Here is a 19,617-nt window from a genome sequence, read left to right on the forward strand (position 1 = left end):
TATATGTCTTAAGTTTATTGAGGAAAACCGAAAGAAAATGCAAGTGCTGCAAATTATTATTTTATTGTACTATAACAATAACCAATAACCATAATTAAGTTTCTAACATCACAGTGATAGTAAATACCTTTAGGTATATTTTGAAATGTAACAAAATAGTTTCGCTTATAACATGTGCTTCTTATCAGTGATAGAATCTCCCGGGCTGTTGGAACACACTTAGTACTATAGCCTATTGCCAAGACTTATAATTCCCCTAAAGCTTTGTAACTTTCATACCTGTTTCAGGACTTGGCATATGATGAGGATGCACAATAATGTTTGTATGTGGTCTTGGTGTAAACTTCCATTGGCTGTAAATCTAAAAATGTGTATTGTCGTTTCTCAAATTAAAAATATAATCTTAATTATTTTCAAGTAGGTCATGAAAATTCTGTTTGTTACTGTTGTCTTGATCATTTGGGGTCTCGCAGACTCTGCTAATACATTTCCTCGGAGTCATTAGTGAACTAAAAATGGAGATCTGAACATTTAGTTGATCTTTTATTTGTTGCCAGCAGATACTCTGAAACAAGACCTGTTCTCTGTACTGTATGAACTAAATCTGGATTCAGGGTTTGCCAGTAAGTAAATGTCTGACTCTTATGCAAGTATGCAAGCTTGTGATTTCCAGTTATGTTAAAGCCTTGGGGGGGGGGATGTCAAAAAATTTACTTCGTCCAATACCGCTTGGCCGAGCTGTCACGTGCAGGAGTACAGAATGTGGTAAGTCCTGAGTTATGGAAGTACTGTATGCTGTACATGTGATATTACTGAGAGAATCATATATTTAAGTTAGAAGCATTTTCAGAATCGTATCAAGATCATCGTGTGGTAGTCATAGTTGGAGTAATGTCCGGAACTGAATGATTACCAGCTTCACTAATTGACCGCAGTCAGTCATGATGTTGGAAGTGAATATTTACATTCATATTTTGAATATATATATATTTTTTTTAACTTACGTTATACAATATTTCATTTTGATTACAATAAATACTTCTTCCTAAAAGAGATGGTGTTGATCGGGTTTGAGGTCATAGGCAGCCCACCTCACAACTAGGACCTGGAGACAGAAAACATAAGATTATAGTTGAAACATACAGTAACTTAAAGAAAAAAAAATTGCGAGTGAAGTCGGTTTTGCTTGGGAACTGCTGGAGGGGGAGGGGAGCTTACCGTATAGTGCTATAGATAAAGTTGACGAAGTTGGGGATGTTGACGTAGACGCCTGGCACCTCGCTTGTGGCACAGCCGATGCCCCACGCCACCAGTCCTACTACCGTAAATTGGCCAGACTGGTTAGGGCACACAAGGGGAGCTCCTCCATCACCCTGGGGAGCACATAGAAATGTTCATTTAGTAGATAAAAAAAAAGTATGCATTAAACATTTTCACACAAAGGTTCAAAGAAGGCAAAATATAGGTTGATATTTAACAGTTGAGGCAAATAACAATAATTTTTTATTGTTGAAATGGAAAAGAAAAAAGGCTTTGACATGTAAATACTAAAGCCAAGACTTTCAGTACCAAAGCTCGGTCCTACAGACTTTGCTTTTTATACTGCAATGTCCTAAAGTTGTCTCATTTATTCAGTTAAATTCTCACACATGTTTTTAAATTGATATATATATATATATATATATATATATATATGCAGTTATACTCTATACATAGACATGGAGGTATATAAACAATGTATTTAAGACCTACCGTGCAGGCATCCTTTCCTTCGAAACCACCAGCACAAACAAAGGAATTGGAATCAAGAATGAAATCAGTTCCAAGGCGTGTTTGTCGGAGGCGCTCCTGACAGACAGTCGGGTCCACGACGGGCAAGTCCACCTCTTTCAGGTTGTTTTGGAAGAGACCTGTGCTGTTAAAGGCATCTTTACCCCACCCAGTCACCCAACACCTGAAAGAGAACGACTATGTATATAAATGATTTTTTTTTGTATTTAACATTACTGTACTACCACCACCACACTGGCATCACTTTACCTACTACTCACTACAATACAACACATGGCTGTACCTAACACAAACTACAATAATAAGACACTACACAAGTAACACACTACAGGACTAACAGTAGTGATGATAGGTGATGGTGGTGATCCACAGCTATGGTGATGTGTGATGGTGGTGATCTGCAGTTGTAGTGATGTGTGATGGTGGTGGTGATTTACATTTGTGGTGATCTGCAATTGTGATGTATGGTGGTCACATAGTACTTACTGGCTGTGGCCGGCAAATAATTGGCCTTGTTCTGGGAGACAAACGGTGCCTATGTGAGGGAATTGGCCAGTATTGATTGACTGAGTAAGCTGAAGGAGAGCTACGTCATGCCTCAGGGTTTTGTCGTCGAAGTTGGGGTGAATAACCACTCTCGCCACATTGACTTCCAGATGTCTTAATGTAGGGTGTTCTTGAGCTGTACTGACATCCAAATCCCCCATACGGACCTTCAGGTTTCTAAAGGAGAGAGAAATATATGTTATTGTTATGTAGCGATTTTTTTTCAGGTCTTAGATGTACGAGCAGGAGTTCTGGATCTAAAGTGGCGATAAATTTACTCGAACAGCTTGCAAAACGACCTGAAGATATGTGCAATAGATGGGAGAAATAGGGTAAGTTTATGTATTTTATTCAGTCTTTGGGGAGATTAATGGTGTCCAGTGCCACTTGTATTCTTCAGAGTAATACAAGATCAAACTGAGAGTAACAGTGCCTCTTCCCTGGTGGTTGAACTCAGGAACCACAAATTTACCTTAATGAAAAAAATATATATATGCAAGAATCAGTCACTGTGTGTAATATAACCTCTACCTTTAACTGTAGTCAGGTGATGTATTTATGTGGAATTCCTTAGCCGAATCTCGTAATATAGAAGTCATGTGAAACAATATACTGTAACACATTAACAACCGGGTACAGTACAGTACTGTATACGGTTTTCATACCTTATATCACAAGGAGATATTATTCAATGCATAACTCATTTAATTTTATACTGATGAAGATAATTACATGAGGTGGATGATTACTTGCCTCTCGCCCTTAACTCTGTGTGCTGCTGTCAAGACCCAGTTTGGTGCGATCAGAGCTCCGCCGCCCTTGTAGTTATTGCTCAAGTCGAGCACCACGGCCACCCAGGGGTATTCTCCGAAATCAGCCTGGCAGAGAAGGTTGCTGTATAGTATATTAAAAAAAGTTGGGATAAACTCCGCTTTTTTCACTTGAAGTTTAACCACCATTAATGTTGTGCAGGGGAAGCTTAGGTTAAGTATTTAGGGTGGTTAATCTTCAGGTGAAATAAACTAAAGCAGAGGTGTAATCTTCAGGTGATCCATTAAAGTTGTACATATAATATCGCAACATCTGAAGGCTGGCTCACGAATTAGTACGTGTATTTCTAGTTTTGTTCTGTGCAGTCATGGCATGTGGAATAAGTCAACAACAAAGAAGAGTAATACAAGTCAGATCGTGTCAAAGATGAGGTGGTGCCTTTACCTGAGCAAACTGTGGTGACTGATGAGGAAGAGGTAACGGATTCTGGATGCCACATCTGGTGTCACCGATTGGTACTGGATTGGGTCTTATGGGGGACGGCCTCGGCGTAGCTGTGCCCGGGCCTACAGGACCGCCGCCATGATTGACACAACACATTTTCTGGTCTGGACAAACTCCTGCTTGAGGCTGCAAAGAGGAAGATGTCATGTATACTTGACGAGATATAGACGTAAGTTGCGTCATTTATTAATCAATCCGTGTTCATAGTCCCTACATCTGGACTCCTCTGCCACTGCCTGTCAAGTTATATTTTATTGTTTTATAATATTTTGGCTCACCATAGTGAAGTTTGCAGTTGCACATACTGAAGTATTAGTAGCGTTTGGCAGGAAATTTGTACGATTTGACCCCTTCACTACGGGGACGCCAATTTTTATTTGTCTAGCGCCAGACAATTTCATACATATATACATGACTGCAAAATAATCTTTATTGTCACTAAGGCTATACAGTACCAGTTGATTATACCATAAACCGAGTTAGTGTAGCAAGATGTATACTGGGTATCTTTAAATAGTATTTACCTCTCCGTGTTCACATTGCTTACCAAGTTTACTATGCGTACGTTGATGACACCTGCCCCAAAGTTCCCGCCATTACCACCACCACCACCGATTGGGGTCCCAATAGACGGCAGTTGGCCGATTGGGCATTGTTGGTTGACTGGCAGGCAGACGCATTGCCTTCCAGGGTTTGGTCGTTGTGTGTTAACTGCCGGAAGTCGTGTTATTACTTTACATGTGGATGATAGTAATATTAAGAAAGTTATGAACACTGTATTTATATTTTGTAACGCCGACTTTCCGGTGTTTGCCACAAGTCTATGTACATGATTTATTAAGTAATCATGTTATAGCTAATATGAGTATTTCTTACCATTGAAATAAAACAACGTTTAGGAGCAAAGCTGTAAAACAACAAACAGTATATTTGGCCAAACTTAGTTTTCAGTTAAATGTCATTTAAGCAAAATTATTTGGAAAACAAAAATTACGGAAACTGTGTACTAAGCTGTTGAAAATGGCGATTATGAAAATTATGATCTAATAACAATGATAATAACTGATGATACTGTATGATGATGATAATAATGATGATGTTAATGATGAAAATGGTGATAAAAATAATGATGAAAATGAAGAATCCTGAGTTTTGGTCGTGGTGGTGAAGCGAAGACTTACAATTAGGGCCGCCAGGGACAGGGTCAACACCAATTAATGTAGACACGAGACCTAGTCTCGGGTTGTTGGGGTTAGAGCGCTGAGACTCTACCGACACCACCAACACCGCACACACACACGCCCATAACCTGTAAAACGAAATAAAGTACATTGTTTGCCTGTCTGTACAGTGGATATATATTTCTATAACTGCATTCTGCATTGACTATAGACATGCTGAACTGTATACGTGCAATGTCTATATAGTACACGCTGAATTGTGTACCTGCATTGTCTATGTACATGCTAAACTGTATACCTGCGGGCTGCATTGTCCATATACATGGTGAACTGTATAACTACATTGTCTACATACATGCAGAACTGTATACTGTACCTGCTTTGTCTATATACATGCTGAACTGTGTACCTGCATTATTTATATGCACGGTGAACTGTATACCTGCATTTACATACATGCTGAATCAATGCAAAGTTGCGTGGCGATTTGACTGTATAATATATCTCTATCTATCTATTTATCTGTCTTATCACCAGTATGTTCACTGTATGTTCCTTTACCTTTCTCTCATGAAGGCTTTTGTTAAACCACCAATGTATGTAATAAGTCATTTATGTCCAATGTATATTTTCAGCCTTCTGGCTGCAGAACTTTTTCAATAAACCGTTAATTATTATTATTATTATTATTATTAGGATAAAGGAGCAGCGGTGATAGTAATGACAGGTTTAAAGTGAATCAGGAATCTCAATATATATCCCAGGAAGCTGTGAGACGATTAGCTAAGTAATTTGTGCAAGTTCTTGTGGGTGCTTGGCTGTTTGCTGAAGGTCTAACAGATTACACCGTTTTTCATTACTGGTCATACAAGTTGACATGATTAAGTATGTATGTAGACAATGCAGGCATACAGTATACATTATACACATTGTTATTTTCAAGATGCGCATAAAAATCAGGAAAAAAAACAAATTACCATGCCAAGGACGTGTTTTGACGTTTCAGTAAAGGCGAACATTGTGTTGTATTCGTTCAGCAATATTACAAATTTATAGATAAACGCATACTTATGATATTTAAAACTATACTTAAAAGATACGGTTCGGAGAGGGTATAAACGAACAACTTGAAAAGAAGGAAATGAACAAACCAATGTTGGAATATTTATTATGAGAAGCAGTCAATGGATGGTAAACGAGTAGAAAATTAGGCTTGCATGACATCAAAATGGAACTTCCACGCCACTGACAGGGACTTTAAAAACTAGTTTGGGATCAAGTGAACAGTGTGAGCGAGGGGTGGAGGTTGCTGCTACACCACCTCAAACAACCTGTCTAACCTTGAGCTGCGGGAGTCCCCACCAACAATACCACCACCATCTTGTTTTTATTTCCACTGGCCAGTCGACACCATGAGACTTTTGGGCTCGAGCAGCGGGTTTCCTGGCTCATGAACTGGGAGTTTTCGAACGAGTGGGAGCTAACGTTGGTGGAGAGATAGCAGGTATGGTTAATAACTTGAAGCGTCAGTTTCTCCACTACCGGTATGGGCCCGTGTGGCATACTAAGATCGTATAGTGCTGAAATTGTTCTGGGTATGTTGCAGTTCGATCAAAAAATCAATGAAGTCTTGAGGTGTACTGAGATTATCCCTCGTAATAGAAGGTTAGGTTAAATTTGGTTAGGTTTTGATCGAACTGCGCATGACCAGAATATTATTAGCACGGTACACACTTGGCACGCCACACCAGTATCGGCCATGAAAACAGCACCATCAGGTATATGTTAAAAATGAACTCTCAAGGTTACCTCAAACTTGTCTCTCCAACTTCCTCCTCCGTTCATTTCAGACTAACTTGAGAGCTCATCTGACCATCTGCAGGGTGTTTATTATATGGTAACTAGACCAGATTACTCTCTCTCTATGCCTCAATGTCCCTCTTTCTTGGTAAACATCAGTAGTTCTCTCTCACTAACCCCTCTCCCTCCATTGTCGGTGATGTCCCCCCCTCCTCCTTCAATAGCAGGGTTGAGCCAGGAAACACTCACCCCCTCCCTCCCTCACCCCTCCTTCCTCACTAGCAGAAGCCTGTCCGGGGGTATTATCACCGCCCCCCCCCCCTCCTGCATGTTCACTTCACACGAACTTCATCATGATTCCACGGCGGGGAGTTCCCGGGAGTGTGAGGGTAACCCAGCGACTACATCACGTCCCTGGCGACGACCAGCACACATGCTGTTGTTCACCTGGCCTGTGTGACGACGCGTGTTTTCCTCCATGGCGTCACAAACACAGGTGAGGACCAACGATAAACCTTATCACCAACGGCTCGGATGTTGACAGCTCGTTTAGGTAGATTTCATGGAGTATGTTTAAATTAATGTACTTATTTATTTTGGTTTTATCATCTCAGGAACAACAGCACAGATTTAGGAAGAGGGAATTCAGAATACGTACATTAAACAAACCTATTCAAGATTTAATGCATATTGTTCAATTAAAATCAACAGTAGTGGTGCGGGTAACAATACAGGTAGAGTTACAAAGATTATAAAGATTTGAGATTAGGATAATATTGATCAGGTCAGCCATTATGAAATACTTGTGTGTTTGTGTGTGCGTTTGACGGCGAACGTTCACTATTCCGGATTTTATGTAAAGTCAACAACCTTTCTCAGGAAATTTCTACCTTCGCATGTGTTCCGTCCCTGGTTGGATATGTTCCTTGTGTGTGTGTGTCCCGTCCATGGTTAGGTGTTCCATTCGTCGCTAGCTATGTTCCGGGTATTTATATATTCCGTGTTTCCTTTATATCCCTCAAAGGTATTCTTATTTACTATGACTAAACCACATAACATGGTCAAATCATCAACTACGCCCAACATCCCCATCCCTAACCATGCAATGACGCTCCTATAGACTAAGGCAGACTGCTTGATCCGCCTTGTGCCTACAGTGGCGTTCATTCAGTGGTGGTTGTTTATGTGAGTCTGTGTAGTATCCACCCGTGACCTTCTGTGGAGGGTGTGGATCACTTCCCTGGTGTTGAAGTCTCCCACCGACCACCACTTCCCTGGTGTTGAAGTCTCCCACCGACCACCACTATTATTACCACCAGTACCACCGTCGTCATCACCAATCACCATAATATTTACTTACTGTAATATTGTGACAAAATTATATTGAATCAACTACCTATTCATACTATTCTCCTCATAAAACTTTTTATTTATTTTATTTTAGTAAATTTACTGGAAGAATTGGCGATTTTTATTTCGGGTTTTTTTCTGGGGGGGCGGGGGGGGGGGGTGGACTCGTAGCGACCAGGAAGCTCTTACACAATGAAGACCTCGGAAATGTATGTGGTCCGCCCCTCACTCCCGAGTCCCGCTGTCATGTTTACAGTATTCTGCTCGCTTCCTTAAAACCATTTTATTGGAATTTAAAGACCAGATCATGGTACTGCTACCCTGCAACTATACAGGTATATCTTTCTCTCCAGGTTTTTTTTACATATGTACCTGTATTTTTTCCTCACCTTACCTCTATCCGTATTTCACCCTATCTGTTTACTACACTGTAGGTTGATAAAGCTTTCAGGGGCTTAGGCCTAAACTAAGATAAAACACGGGGCTCTCGTTTATACACAGGGTTGTCATTGGTCACTTGAATCAGGGAATCTTAAGAAAAAAAGTAAAATATCACAACCTTGAATTACTAGGGTTCCGTGAAGCGTGTGATCAAGTTCGTGTTGTAATAATCTTCCTACCTGCCTAATCCTGCCTACTGTACACTTAACATAAAAAAAATCCAATACTGTAATGGGAATGTTGTGTATATATGCATTAACAGTAGAATTTAAACGTAGCAAAGTTAATAAGTTGGTAAAGAATGACCGTACTAAGCCGTGAGCCGTACATAGAGATAATGTTCTATATCGTTGGGATGAAGAGCGCTGACATTATGTGTGCAGTGTGTAGTGTAGAAATGTCACAAGTAAGGAAAGTGTAGATAAAGTGAGTGTGAAGAGGAAGAGGCCAAGGTTGGTAAACGAGAGATGTGGTAGACTGCCTTGAAGATTGTATATGATATTTTACAAACAGGAAATAAATATATATCCCGCAGGTCCAAGACCACACTCAACTGTTGGTGTTAAGTAGAATCCCTTTCATAGAGTTGTATCCCTGATACTTTTTTAATATTGATGGATTAGTGTAATTTCTAACTTAATTATGTGCTTAATGACCTTAGTCGTCGAAGCGTAGCAATAACATTCTACGAAATTTCTAGTGTTCACAAACTAGAGAAACTCAGCTTCAGTGTAGACATCTCAGTGACCTTCATCTATTACCCATAAAACTAAAAGATATTGTAGATATGACTCTTACAGAGAACTATATCTGTACTTAGGTGATATTTCTATTATACTCACACTAAACAGAAGCAGCCAAACGCCCTACTCGTTGTTCTCGCATGCGTGGGAGGAGTTCAATTGTTTGCCCGCTTTCACCAACACATCATGTCGGGTCTGCATTAATATTATCCATTTATCTAGGTGGAGGCGCTGATGACGTAGATCCACAAAGACAAAGAAGAGACTATTATTGAAGACACTCATATACCTACGGCGCATGTCAAGTATCGTAAGATGAGTGCTACTTTCTTGTATATCTGCTGTAGTGAACCATCAAGCATACTTGATTCGATTTCATCTCATATAATTCTTAAACACTGGTGAATTATTTTTTGTACTGTTTCTTAAAAAAAATAACTCCATTGCCTTCGCTGTCGTATGACGCGGCATAGCATGGACTGCAATGTGACTTGGCTGGGGAAGAGCTTAGACATGTCTGTACTGTACAATACATTAAGCCCACCTGGCACAAGGAGAGCATATCTTGCTCTGAAACGATGGTCACCTACAAATTTCCTTTCTCTGCAGACGGAGCGAATCTACTGTAGAGCGACTGTAAAAGCGTTTATGTTAGACTCGAATCGTCAGAGCGTATCGGTGAAGGTATGGGAGGCGGCAGGCGGTCACACAAAAACTTGACGGTGATAATCGTATATAGCAAGCAAGTCACATTAGACGCTTCACTAGGCACTCCCAGTAACCCCTATAAATACGATGGGGGGCTACTATCACTGGTATTATTTCCCCAACTGTAACGTCAGGTATCCATTTTACAGTAACATTGAATATTTGGTGTACATTAACGTGACAATAGCGTGAGAGTTCTTGAAAAAATCGTCGTGATGAAATGTTATTTTAAATCGATCAGAGTGCTTGGCTGGTAAAGGCGGGTGATAAGACTGAATCAATACGCACACACACACACACACCATGGATATATAGTATGATGCTGGTACCCTTGTGTAGGCAAAGTACACACACACAAACACATACAGTGAGGTAGGTCAGCACTTAGGTTATTAATTTTAAGGTGAAATAAGCAGGAGACGGCTAATCTCCAAGTGATCCTCTTCTTTCTAAGTACACTTGCCTTCAGTATCAAGTTGCATCTACTACATAACACCGTCTTAACCTCCACAGTGACAACACAACCCGACAAGAGTATCCTCGGGTGTATGCAATTCCCCGAGAGCACTTTGTTGCAATCTAACGTCACACAATAATTAACAATTGCAACCGTCTTTTAACACAATATAAACAATCAGTAAATTATTTCCTCGATGTTAATAAAAGTTACCATACGATAGAGCGTTATATATCACCACGTACCTCATAGTTATTTCTGGTCTGTGGCTGTGACGACAATACTACGACAAGCAGCGAGTGTGTTGTACTCATCCACACATCTCATCCTCGCTTCATATATGCACGCTCCCAGGTGCCACGTCGGCTATATCAGTTTAAAAGAATACGTTACCGTCTTTGTTCTGGTACATAATTCAAGTACGTATTTCGTGTCTGTATTTCCCATACCGATGATGGATATTCCACCTCCAGATAGAACCATCGTAGTCTACTGCTATACTACACAGGAAACCGTCACAAACTCGACTCAAAATACACAAACTGTAAACACGAGTCTTATAAGTCACGTGGTCAGAAATCCCAGGTGAGGTTAATTGAACATCGGAGGTGTATCGTGTCGGCAAGTGGCAAGTTTGTCCTGAATACCCAATTAAGTTACGTGTCCTGGTGGAAATAGGAAATAAACAAACAGGTGAGTGATTATTTGCACACCTGGTTGACACCCTGACCTGTTACTCATTCTCACCTGCTTGTTTTGTTGGATTACCTGTCCCTCAACTCTGTCTCTCACACGTCACTAACTTACCTGTCTATTTACCTCACCCTCCCTCCCCCATGTCTCACCTGTTCCTCTCCTTTACCTCACTCTCATTTACCTCCGTCTCTCACCTCTCCTTCTGTGTCTTTCCTTGACTTTCTTACGTGTTTCTTTCTTGTACTGAGTCACCCTTGAGCCATTGACCTTGACCCCTGAACCCTAGAATGTATATGTATATTAAGTTATGTATTTTGAATATATATAATGTATGTAATTTGTTGAGTTGATTATCTTTTTATTGAATTTTTGGATTAAGGAAAGGTTGAGGTCACCTGATGATAAAACACCTCAATGTTAACCTAACCTAACTAAATTTAACCTAAGCAAACCTAGCCTAACCTAACAACCAAACTTTAATCTATCCTAACTTAATCTAATCTATCCTAACTTAACCTACCCTAACCTCCCAGACAGCGTTAGGGTGTTCAGTCATCAGGTGATATAAGCTAGGGGCTCATCTCCAGGTGATCTATATTAATGCAAAACGAATATGTGATCAATGCAGGTGTAGGCAAACAATCATATAATTGATATAACACAAACGAACTTAGTGTGTGTGTGTGTACAAGTAGTGGGACCTCACTTGACCTGCCTGTATCCCTCAGGTAAAGTGAGGTCATATCACCTGTGCACATACACCTCTAATGGGGACTACCCGTGCCGTTTAGGTGATCGGAGCAACTTTTTACCAAATCCGGCTTCGAAACACGAGGTTCCATATATATTTCATTAGCCCAATAAAGCACGCGGACTTCTACATATAATCAACACCTCACCCCGCCAGGATTCGAACCCACGATCTTGATCTTATAATTGTGACCGGAGAACGCTACCTCTGGGCCACCAGGACACTAAAAGCAATCTTAGACTGTTATATTTCACACAAAGCCTGTGTGAATACAAATAATCCTTTCGAGACAAGTAGCTGATGATGATAATGGTGAATTTAGAACACCTGAAGAATAATCCCCCTAACTGATTTCACCTTAAAACTACCCGAATGCTAACCTAACCTTAACGTAATTTAACACCAATTAAACTAATCTCACCAAGTAGTGTTAAGTGGGATGGCAAAGGTATAGTGGACAGGTGGGTATAGGTCGAGGGAGCGGGGGAGACTGGCGACGACGCTACGTGGGTTTTATGTTAGAACAAAGGACTCGAGTCGGGGTGTTTCTGGCCGTGCCGCTCCACCACTACCAATCACTAATTCCTGTTCTACGGTCTGTCTCCGCTTCACCTTCTTCCCTTCCATTATCTTTCCTTTCCTCCCTCATCTTTGCTTCCTCATCATCAAAGACACTAATATAGGTAAGTCCCTCGCCCATAAATTGAGGTAGCCATTATCATACACAAAGTAGTGAATGAATACAGTATTATACACTTGTAATGCTTATGATACACCACCGAAGAGTTCCAGATGTATGATTCTTAAAGCCATACAAGAGAGAAATACATAAGTATACTCAGCCCATAGTACACTACACATTGTACTTAAGTTGAATTAACAAGTACAGTATGGTGAATTAATGAGCAAGTCCATGGTATAGTAGATAAGTACACTTGTTGCGTAGCCTATTATACTGTATAAATATCTCATGCAGTCACCATAGTGTTGAGCCTCACACACAGACCTCTCTCTCTCTCTCTCACTATACTGCACTGCACATTCCCGTATCAACAATTTCCTTAACTAATATGAAAATAAGTTAACGTATGGTGGTTGGTGGTGTAAAGACAGAGAGAGAGAGGAATCGTTAGCCTAAGACGCAACGCTCAAAGCTAGTTACGCAATGGCCACTGTATAATAATTATGCTCATTTAACCCATAATTTGACCTTTATTTACACTTAAATTAAACATTCAGCATTTTTATTGTTATTTTTATTATTAAAATTTATATAAGCGACATGTTTTCAATATTTTCTTTGGGTACCTGAGGATTTATAGGTATCGCAACTTTTAGGTTAGGTTAGACTAAAAAGTTATTGGAGGAAAATATACCTTGGGTTGTGTTACTGAAGCGCTGAACAAGTGACTCACCTTGAACTCGGCCGTTTTCAGCAGGTGTTACCGACAGGCTGGTGAGCTAACCTAAGCTAACCCTAACTTAATCTAATCTGATGTATTCTATTCCCACCTCACCTAACCTAACCTTACGTAACCTTAACCTAACCCTAACTTAATCTAACGTATACTAATCCAACCTAACGTAACCTTAACCTATCCTAACCAAATCTAATGTACTCTAATTCCATCTAACCTATCAAAATCTAACCTTAACCTAACCCTAAATGAAACTACTCTAGTGTGTTCTAACCCAACCTTGATGTAACCTTCCTAAACCTATTCTAACCTGACCTTCCTTGACCTAATATGACCTATATCAGCTACATATATTATCATATTTTCAACGAACGCTCAATGTTTTCCCATTGTATAAACAGAGATGGCGTCAGCTGTATTCCCTGCGGTCAACTCTAATAAACAGGTCCAGGTAGCGGCGAGAGACTCCACACACACACACACTACCTCCTCCCGAATCTCCAATCAGTTGAGTAGACAGACACAGTCACACAATACGCCCAGTTAAGTCGTGCCAGCTTCTACATCTGTTCAATATGATCACCTCTTCACTTTTTGTAATATTTATACATTGTCTTTAGATAAAAGTTAAAAAGAAATTACCCTTGGCATAGCTTGACAATATTATTATCTCAAAGTAATTATATATGTATATTTTTTTCCTGGCATAGCCTGTTTAAGGATGCACATGGCGCATCAAGATAATCGGCCCACAACAAGCAGTATACAGTATATCTCCTGTAATTTTAATTTTGTTGATTTTCGATCACACGTTTGAGTCCCGAGCTAAGCGGAATGTTCCCTCCCAATCGACACAGCTTTAGAATGGGTATCTACATTTAACAGTGAAATGAAAGCCAGTCAAGGGCGGTGCTTTTTGATATGTCTCTTTACGTATCGAATAAGACTGGTTATGTTTTTATAAGTGGAATAGATGCGGCAGATACATTTGACGAGAAACAGGAGTCAAGTGAGATATTTGGGGTAGGCTAATGTTAAAAGCAATCAGATTTTACGTGGCAGCAGAAACAATCATCTCTTCTGAACGTTGACAAAAGAGACTACCCAATAGAGTGTCAGAACGAGATGATGGATGGAGGGAAACTAATAGACAACTTCCACTAGCGATGAATCTAGTTGTTATTTTTTCCCTAGACTCTGGACGTACTGATAGAGACAAAAAAAAGATTGAGACGCGGAACAACACGACTAAATTTCCCAACGTTAAAGTTTATGGACAAAAACATAATCAGGAGTTTCCCAGTTTGTATTTGTTTGGTTAGTAAAGATAAAAGTTCTCTTCATTTATGATTTTTATCAGACATAGTTATATCGAAAATTACTGGTGTTTTAACTAATCTATTTCGTCTCAGTTTAACCCCCCCCCCCCTAACGCTGTTTGGAGGGGTGCAGTTAGATTAGATATGTTAGATTAGGTTTGAATAGGGTAAGTTAGTTTAGGTTAGGATGAGTTAGTTTAGGTTCGGATAAGTTAGTTTAGCTTAGGGTAGATTTGTTTAGGTTAGGATAGGTTAGATTGGGTTAACGTTAAAGTGGTTAATCTTTGAGCCACCTGGAGTCGGCGTCGTCAACTAATAGTCTACCCACCTCACAAGAACTCGTTCCTACCTGCTCCGGGAAGTCCCAACTAGCCCCGGATTCTCTAAGACCAGGCTGCTATTTTTTCCTTCAAAACAGTGCATGAGAAATTTGCCGCAAGTGAACATAGAAAAAAAATGGGCTCATCGTCTTTTTTGGTTTGGTTTGACGTCTTGTTGTTTTGAAGTTCGTATGAGGTTACTGTGGAAAGGTTGGTGAATTAATGACTCAAATAAAGATTGATTGTTTATGTTGTGTATTAGAGTTGTAGATACGCGTTAAGTGAATTTGGTAGATGGATATTTATTCACTAAACACTTCATAAAAGGTTGCATTGATTCAACATGTATATAGACAATATAGATAACAGTATATGCATAGTGTGGGATATATCAGCATCTTGCGGCGCTTTCTGTTGATTTTTACGCTCCTCTTGCTACGCTCTCCCCGTGAGGTTTCTCTACCCCTTGCCACACAAAAGTGGTGAATGAATTAATTAAAATATTTAGTTCAGTTACAGGAAAATTTTGAAGTATTTATTGAAAAATCATAGAACAGGTTTGTGTGTGCGAGGCTGTTTTTTGAACGGAGGACTGACATGTTGCTCCTGAAGTGGTGTGTATGGTGTGGTGTGGTGCGTGGGGTATGGTGTGTTTGGTGTGGTTTGTTGTGTTTTATAGGGTGTGGTGTAGGTATGCCATGTATGATGTGTGGTATGGTGCTGTATGCTGTTAGTGCAAGAGGACCTTAGGAATCGTCTTACAGGGGGGAGGTCAGGCACGTATCCTGTAGGTCCCTCAAGAGTAGCTCAGGGAGAACTGGGGTGTATATTGATTGGGAGAGGGTGGGAGAGATGGGGGGTTTGGGGGTAAGGCAGTTACAGGAGTTGAAGGGCAGGTGTAAGTCGACTAGTGGAGATTTGCCAACACTGATCAACTATAATACACACGTTACACAACAACAGCGTTTGTTCTACTCGGCGACTTAATAGACATTTATAAAATCACATTCAATCTTTTAATTTTTACCTCAACCTCTAAAATACCATCTGATAATGATGTAAATATAAAGATGTGTACATTAAATATTGTATTTCTGGTTCGGTATTATCATCAGCATCCGGCAACAATCGCTGAGGTCACCTTTTAGTTCTTGCGGGCAATTACTGTATGTCATTAAGTTCAGTGCATGGTTATTATTGTATTTTTCACGGATGGAGAGAGATGTAAGAAGATGGGGGGAGGGGAGATGGAGGGGGGAGGAGGAAGACAGGAAGAGATGAAAGGGGGTAGGGGGGAGATGGAGGAGAGTGAGAAAGCCTGATGCCGACCTGCTCAGGAAACGAATTGGCGATGGATGGGATGTACTTTAGTCAAGTCTCCCGTCTCTCTGTTGTCTTGTTGAACGATTCTCAGAAGGCTTCTCTCTCCCGCCGCGTCAAGCCTCGAGGGATGTCAAGTAAATGATGGACGCTACAGTAGATGAAGTGGTTATTTGTTGTTTATCTTTGTATTAGCTTTGATTGTGTAGATTGCTTTCTTCACTTCCATATCTATGCGTTTGTTTTCTTTTCCACAGCTTTGTTTTTGCTTGATCATGCAAACAAAAAGAGGAGACGAATCTAGCAGCAACAACAACACACTTAAGAACCTCTGGCGAATCTCTTATTCTCTTGCCACAAGAGTTGTTTGCCTTGAACCATGTCGAAAGAACAGTAATTTATAAATGTGTGGATGCTCTTCTTTACATCGAATTTACACAGATTTAAAATGTATGTTAAAGGACCCTACTGCACCTGCACTGTCTGGGTACGTCTTTTGTACCCAGACAGTGCAGGTACGCTGTCTTGGTATATATTGTTTGTAAGCTGGTACTGTCTAGGTGGATTGTATACTTTGAGTTTTAGTTGTATATCTGCAGTCTTATGTATGTTATATACTTGCATTGCCTATATCCTAACTTATCCTATCCTAACCTAACTTATTCTAACCTATCAATTCTTAACCTAACCTATCATATCAAAACCTAACCTAACCTATACCAAACTAACCTCTAGGTGAGCTAAACTGAGGGGGAGAATCTTCAGTTGATCCATTGACCTGCTAAGACGAAATAGATTACCCTGTTCTTGTAATTACAGTAATTTTTTATATAAGTATATACTGTGCCAGCAGTAGAGACAAGACCACAAGTGTACCTGATAAACAACATAGAACCCAAGACTTATCCCTGTGGAACTCCTAACCACCGCTAAGAGACAGGTTCAGATACTCTTCCTTTACAGTGTATTGGAAGCGATCCCATATATAAGATTAAGAGACGAGACAGCAGGGGATACCAGAATAGGAAGTAGTTGGTCAAGTGTAGCACCCCATTATAATAAAAAAGATAGAAACTGAAAGATAATTTGTCACGTTTTCACTATCAAGACCATATTTCTTTTCTAACAGCCTAACCAAAATGCTTGTTTTTCAGACCAACAAAAAAAACCTCCTTGAAAGCAATGATTAATGATTTCCGTAACAAAGGGAACTGCAGACTCATACGATAATGTAATTTTGGAACTAACTATAAATCTTTGTGTTTCCTAGTGTAGTTAAAGACATTAATCACTCCGTCCGGATGATAATATATCGGAGTAGTGGATTTATCAAACTGTGGAGTAAATAATGAAAACTTGATATTTGAAGACGCAGGATCATACTGTTTTATTGATACTTGCAATATATGAGTCAATGAATTAGGAAGATGAGGGGGAGGGGGGTTTATATCGGAGGAAGGTAGAGCAGAGGTATTAGTAAATCAGCCTGGCAAACAAACACAACAGGCAGTAACTCTAGGAAAACAGCTCCCCCCACCAGGACATCCAAGCACAGTGGACGGGAACCTTTAGTCAAATCACTCAGTAATAAGTACGAATATCCTGAGGGGAAACCCAGTAAACGGACAACGACCCGCAAGCATGCACGACCCTCGATCGAGTCGAGTGTATATCCGGGGACGCTTACTGTAGAGATGGTATTGATATTATTGACGCTGATATTGAACTCGCAGATTGTTCTTGTTGGTAGGGTAATGATACAGAAGCTTCAAGATTTGTGTGTGTCGTGTGCTTGGTTGGGTTTTTATACTGTAATCTGACCGGTTTCAATGGCGCATTTGGGGCGTATCCAGTGATGTGTATATATATGCAGTGTTCACACTATGATGAGGCGTCACTAAACGTTGCCGCACCACTTACTCTTCACCATGTTTACATATGCTGCTCGTTAAGGATTCTTTTGTGAACTAAAACTGGCTCATCTCTGGGGCTCCTCACACCTCCTTTACGTTACCTTACACTTCTCACACCACGCCTAGCACCTCCTACTCACAATACTGCACACCTTACACTGCCTATCATGATCGATGTGTACAGTCAGTTGATCAATGTCCTGCAGTATCTGATGCCAACTTAAACCACTTAACCCCAAATAATGTGTGTGTGTGTTATCATCCCTTAGTTCCTGTATATTCTGTGAACTTATGCTTTCAGAAAATTCCATGTTGTTTAAACTAAATCGCAAGTGTTTGTGTTTACAGTGAGACAGCTGTTCGTGGTTTACCTGTTTGTTTCCGAGGCCTTATGGGATGGAGCTGGCTGTCACAACAAAATGATATACGACGGACAATCAAGAGGTCAGCAGTGAAATCCGGCACCCTGTATTGGACAGTATATATTTCTACACTAATTACAGTAAGTTTTATTTGTGTTGTTTATTCACAGATAGGAAAGGCATTATGTGAGGTAACGAATGAGACGATCAATTGGTGTATGGTGGTATCTTTGAAGCAGCAGTTCGTTATCACAGGCAATTAGAGTATATTTCTTCTATAGAACACCCCGGAAGAAAGTGGTAATATTTTATAATCTCATAAACCATACACTTGCCAACACAATGAAAATAATGCAGCTGAAATCCAAGAGAAGCGGTCTTATGGCCCTGACTTCACAAGGTCAAATTATCTAAGTCAGTCAAAATTTGTATTCCTTGAATCGGCTGATGCATTTCTAATTAAGCTTTGAGTATTCTTAAACTGTTTGGTGAAGAGTTTGAATAAAGTTTGGTCTCGGGTTTGACACCAGTTTTAACCACCTCAACCGGCTTCTCGTTTGTGAGCTTCCTCTTCAAGATCAAATCAAGGACTTGCAATGACGCAGCCAGCAAATCATGTTCAAATACTCAATCACGACAATAAGTGTGGGAAGATTGTATGAAGACACTCGTCAGTGATCACAGCAAAGCGTGAGACGGAAAACCCAGTGTTTTGGCAAGTCAGCTGATGTGAGGGAAGTGTACCCTGTAGTGCGTAAAACTTCCCTCCAGTTGTTAGATTGAAACCAGAAAGATATAATGTATTCCACTTACTTTTTAACTGTTGGTGACTAGTGTATTTCCTAATCAAAGTACGTGCTTAAAGACACGAGTTGTTGAGGCGCAACAATACATTATAACACCCAAAGTCTGGTTTATTTAGACTTTGGTAACATCATCTTGTTATGCTATGTATTGTACAAAAGCCTGAACATGTGTGCGTGCTTGGTGTAGTGCGTGTTGTGACCACTCATGTATGCTTCAGTACGGTGTTGTTTGTCTGTATTATGTGTTTGATGTTTTTTATACTGTATTGCTATAAATGCACTCAGTATACGCATATGATTTATGTACAATTTTGTGCTACTCGATTTCTGTGTTGCACTCAGAAAACAAAGTTACGGGTTCAGGTTGGCCAAAGATTCAAACAGATGATGAAACACGCAATGGTCCTGTGATGCATTAGG

At 40.1% G+C, this 19,617-nt stretch overlaps 1 protein-coding gene and 1 long non-coding RNA gene across 7 annotated transcripts in view; one reads left to right on the forward strand and one right to left on the reverse strand.

Moving 5' to 3' along the window:
- Positions 1–47: 47 nt before the first annotated feature.
- Positions 48–10,636, reverse strand: LOC121870692 (phenoloxidase-activating factor 2-like). The gene is made up of 9 exons (XM_042372646.1): positions 10,538–10,636; positions 4,794–4,921; positions 4,160–4,323; positions 3,553–3,738; positions 3,091–3,215; positions 2,278–2,514; positions 1,753–1,954; positions 1,219–1,373; positions 48–1,105 (listed from the first exon to the last, which is right to left on the reverse strand). Exons 1-9 carry the CDS (start codon positions 10,540–10,542, stop codon positions 1,099–1,101), a joined length of 1,209 nt encoding a protein of 402 aa, XP_042228580.1. The 5' UTR covers positions 10,543–10,636; the 3' UTR covers positions 48–1,098.
- The window catches only part of LOC121870693, a 31,459-nt gene continuing 18,760 nt past the window's right edge, over positions 6,919–19,617 (forward strand). For 3 of the 6 annotated variants that reach the window (XR_006089750.1, XR_006089748.1, XR_006089753.1), the window contains exon 1: positions 18,026–18,531. This is a non-coding gene — a long non-coding RNA (uncharacterized LOC121870693). Of the gene's footprint in view, positions 7,090–10,876; positions 10,986–18,025; positions 18,532–19,617 lie in introns of those variants that run through there. The other 3 variants (XR_006089752.1, XR_006089749.1, XR_006089751.1) reach the window with 3 other exon arrangements.

This window comes from Homarus americanus, unplaced genomic scaffold (genome assembly GCF_018991925.1).
Source record: "Homarus americanus isolate GMGI-L3 unplaced genomic scaffold, GMGI_Hamer_2.0 scaffold56333, whole genome shotgun sequence".
In the NCBI taxonomy this organism is placed as follows: Eukaryota; Metazoa; Arthropoda; class Malacostraca; order Decapoda; family Nephropidae; genus Homarus; species Homarus americanus.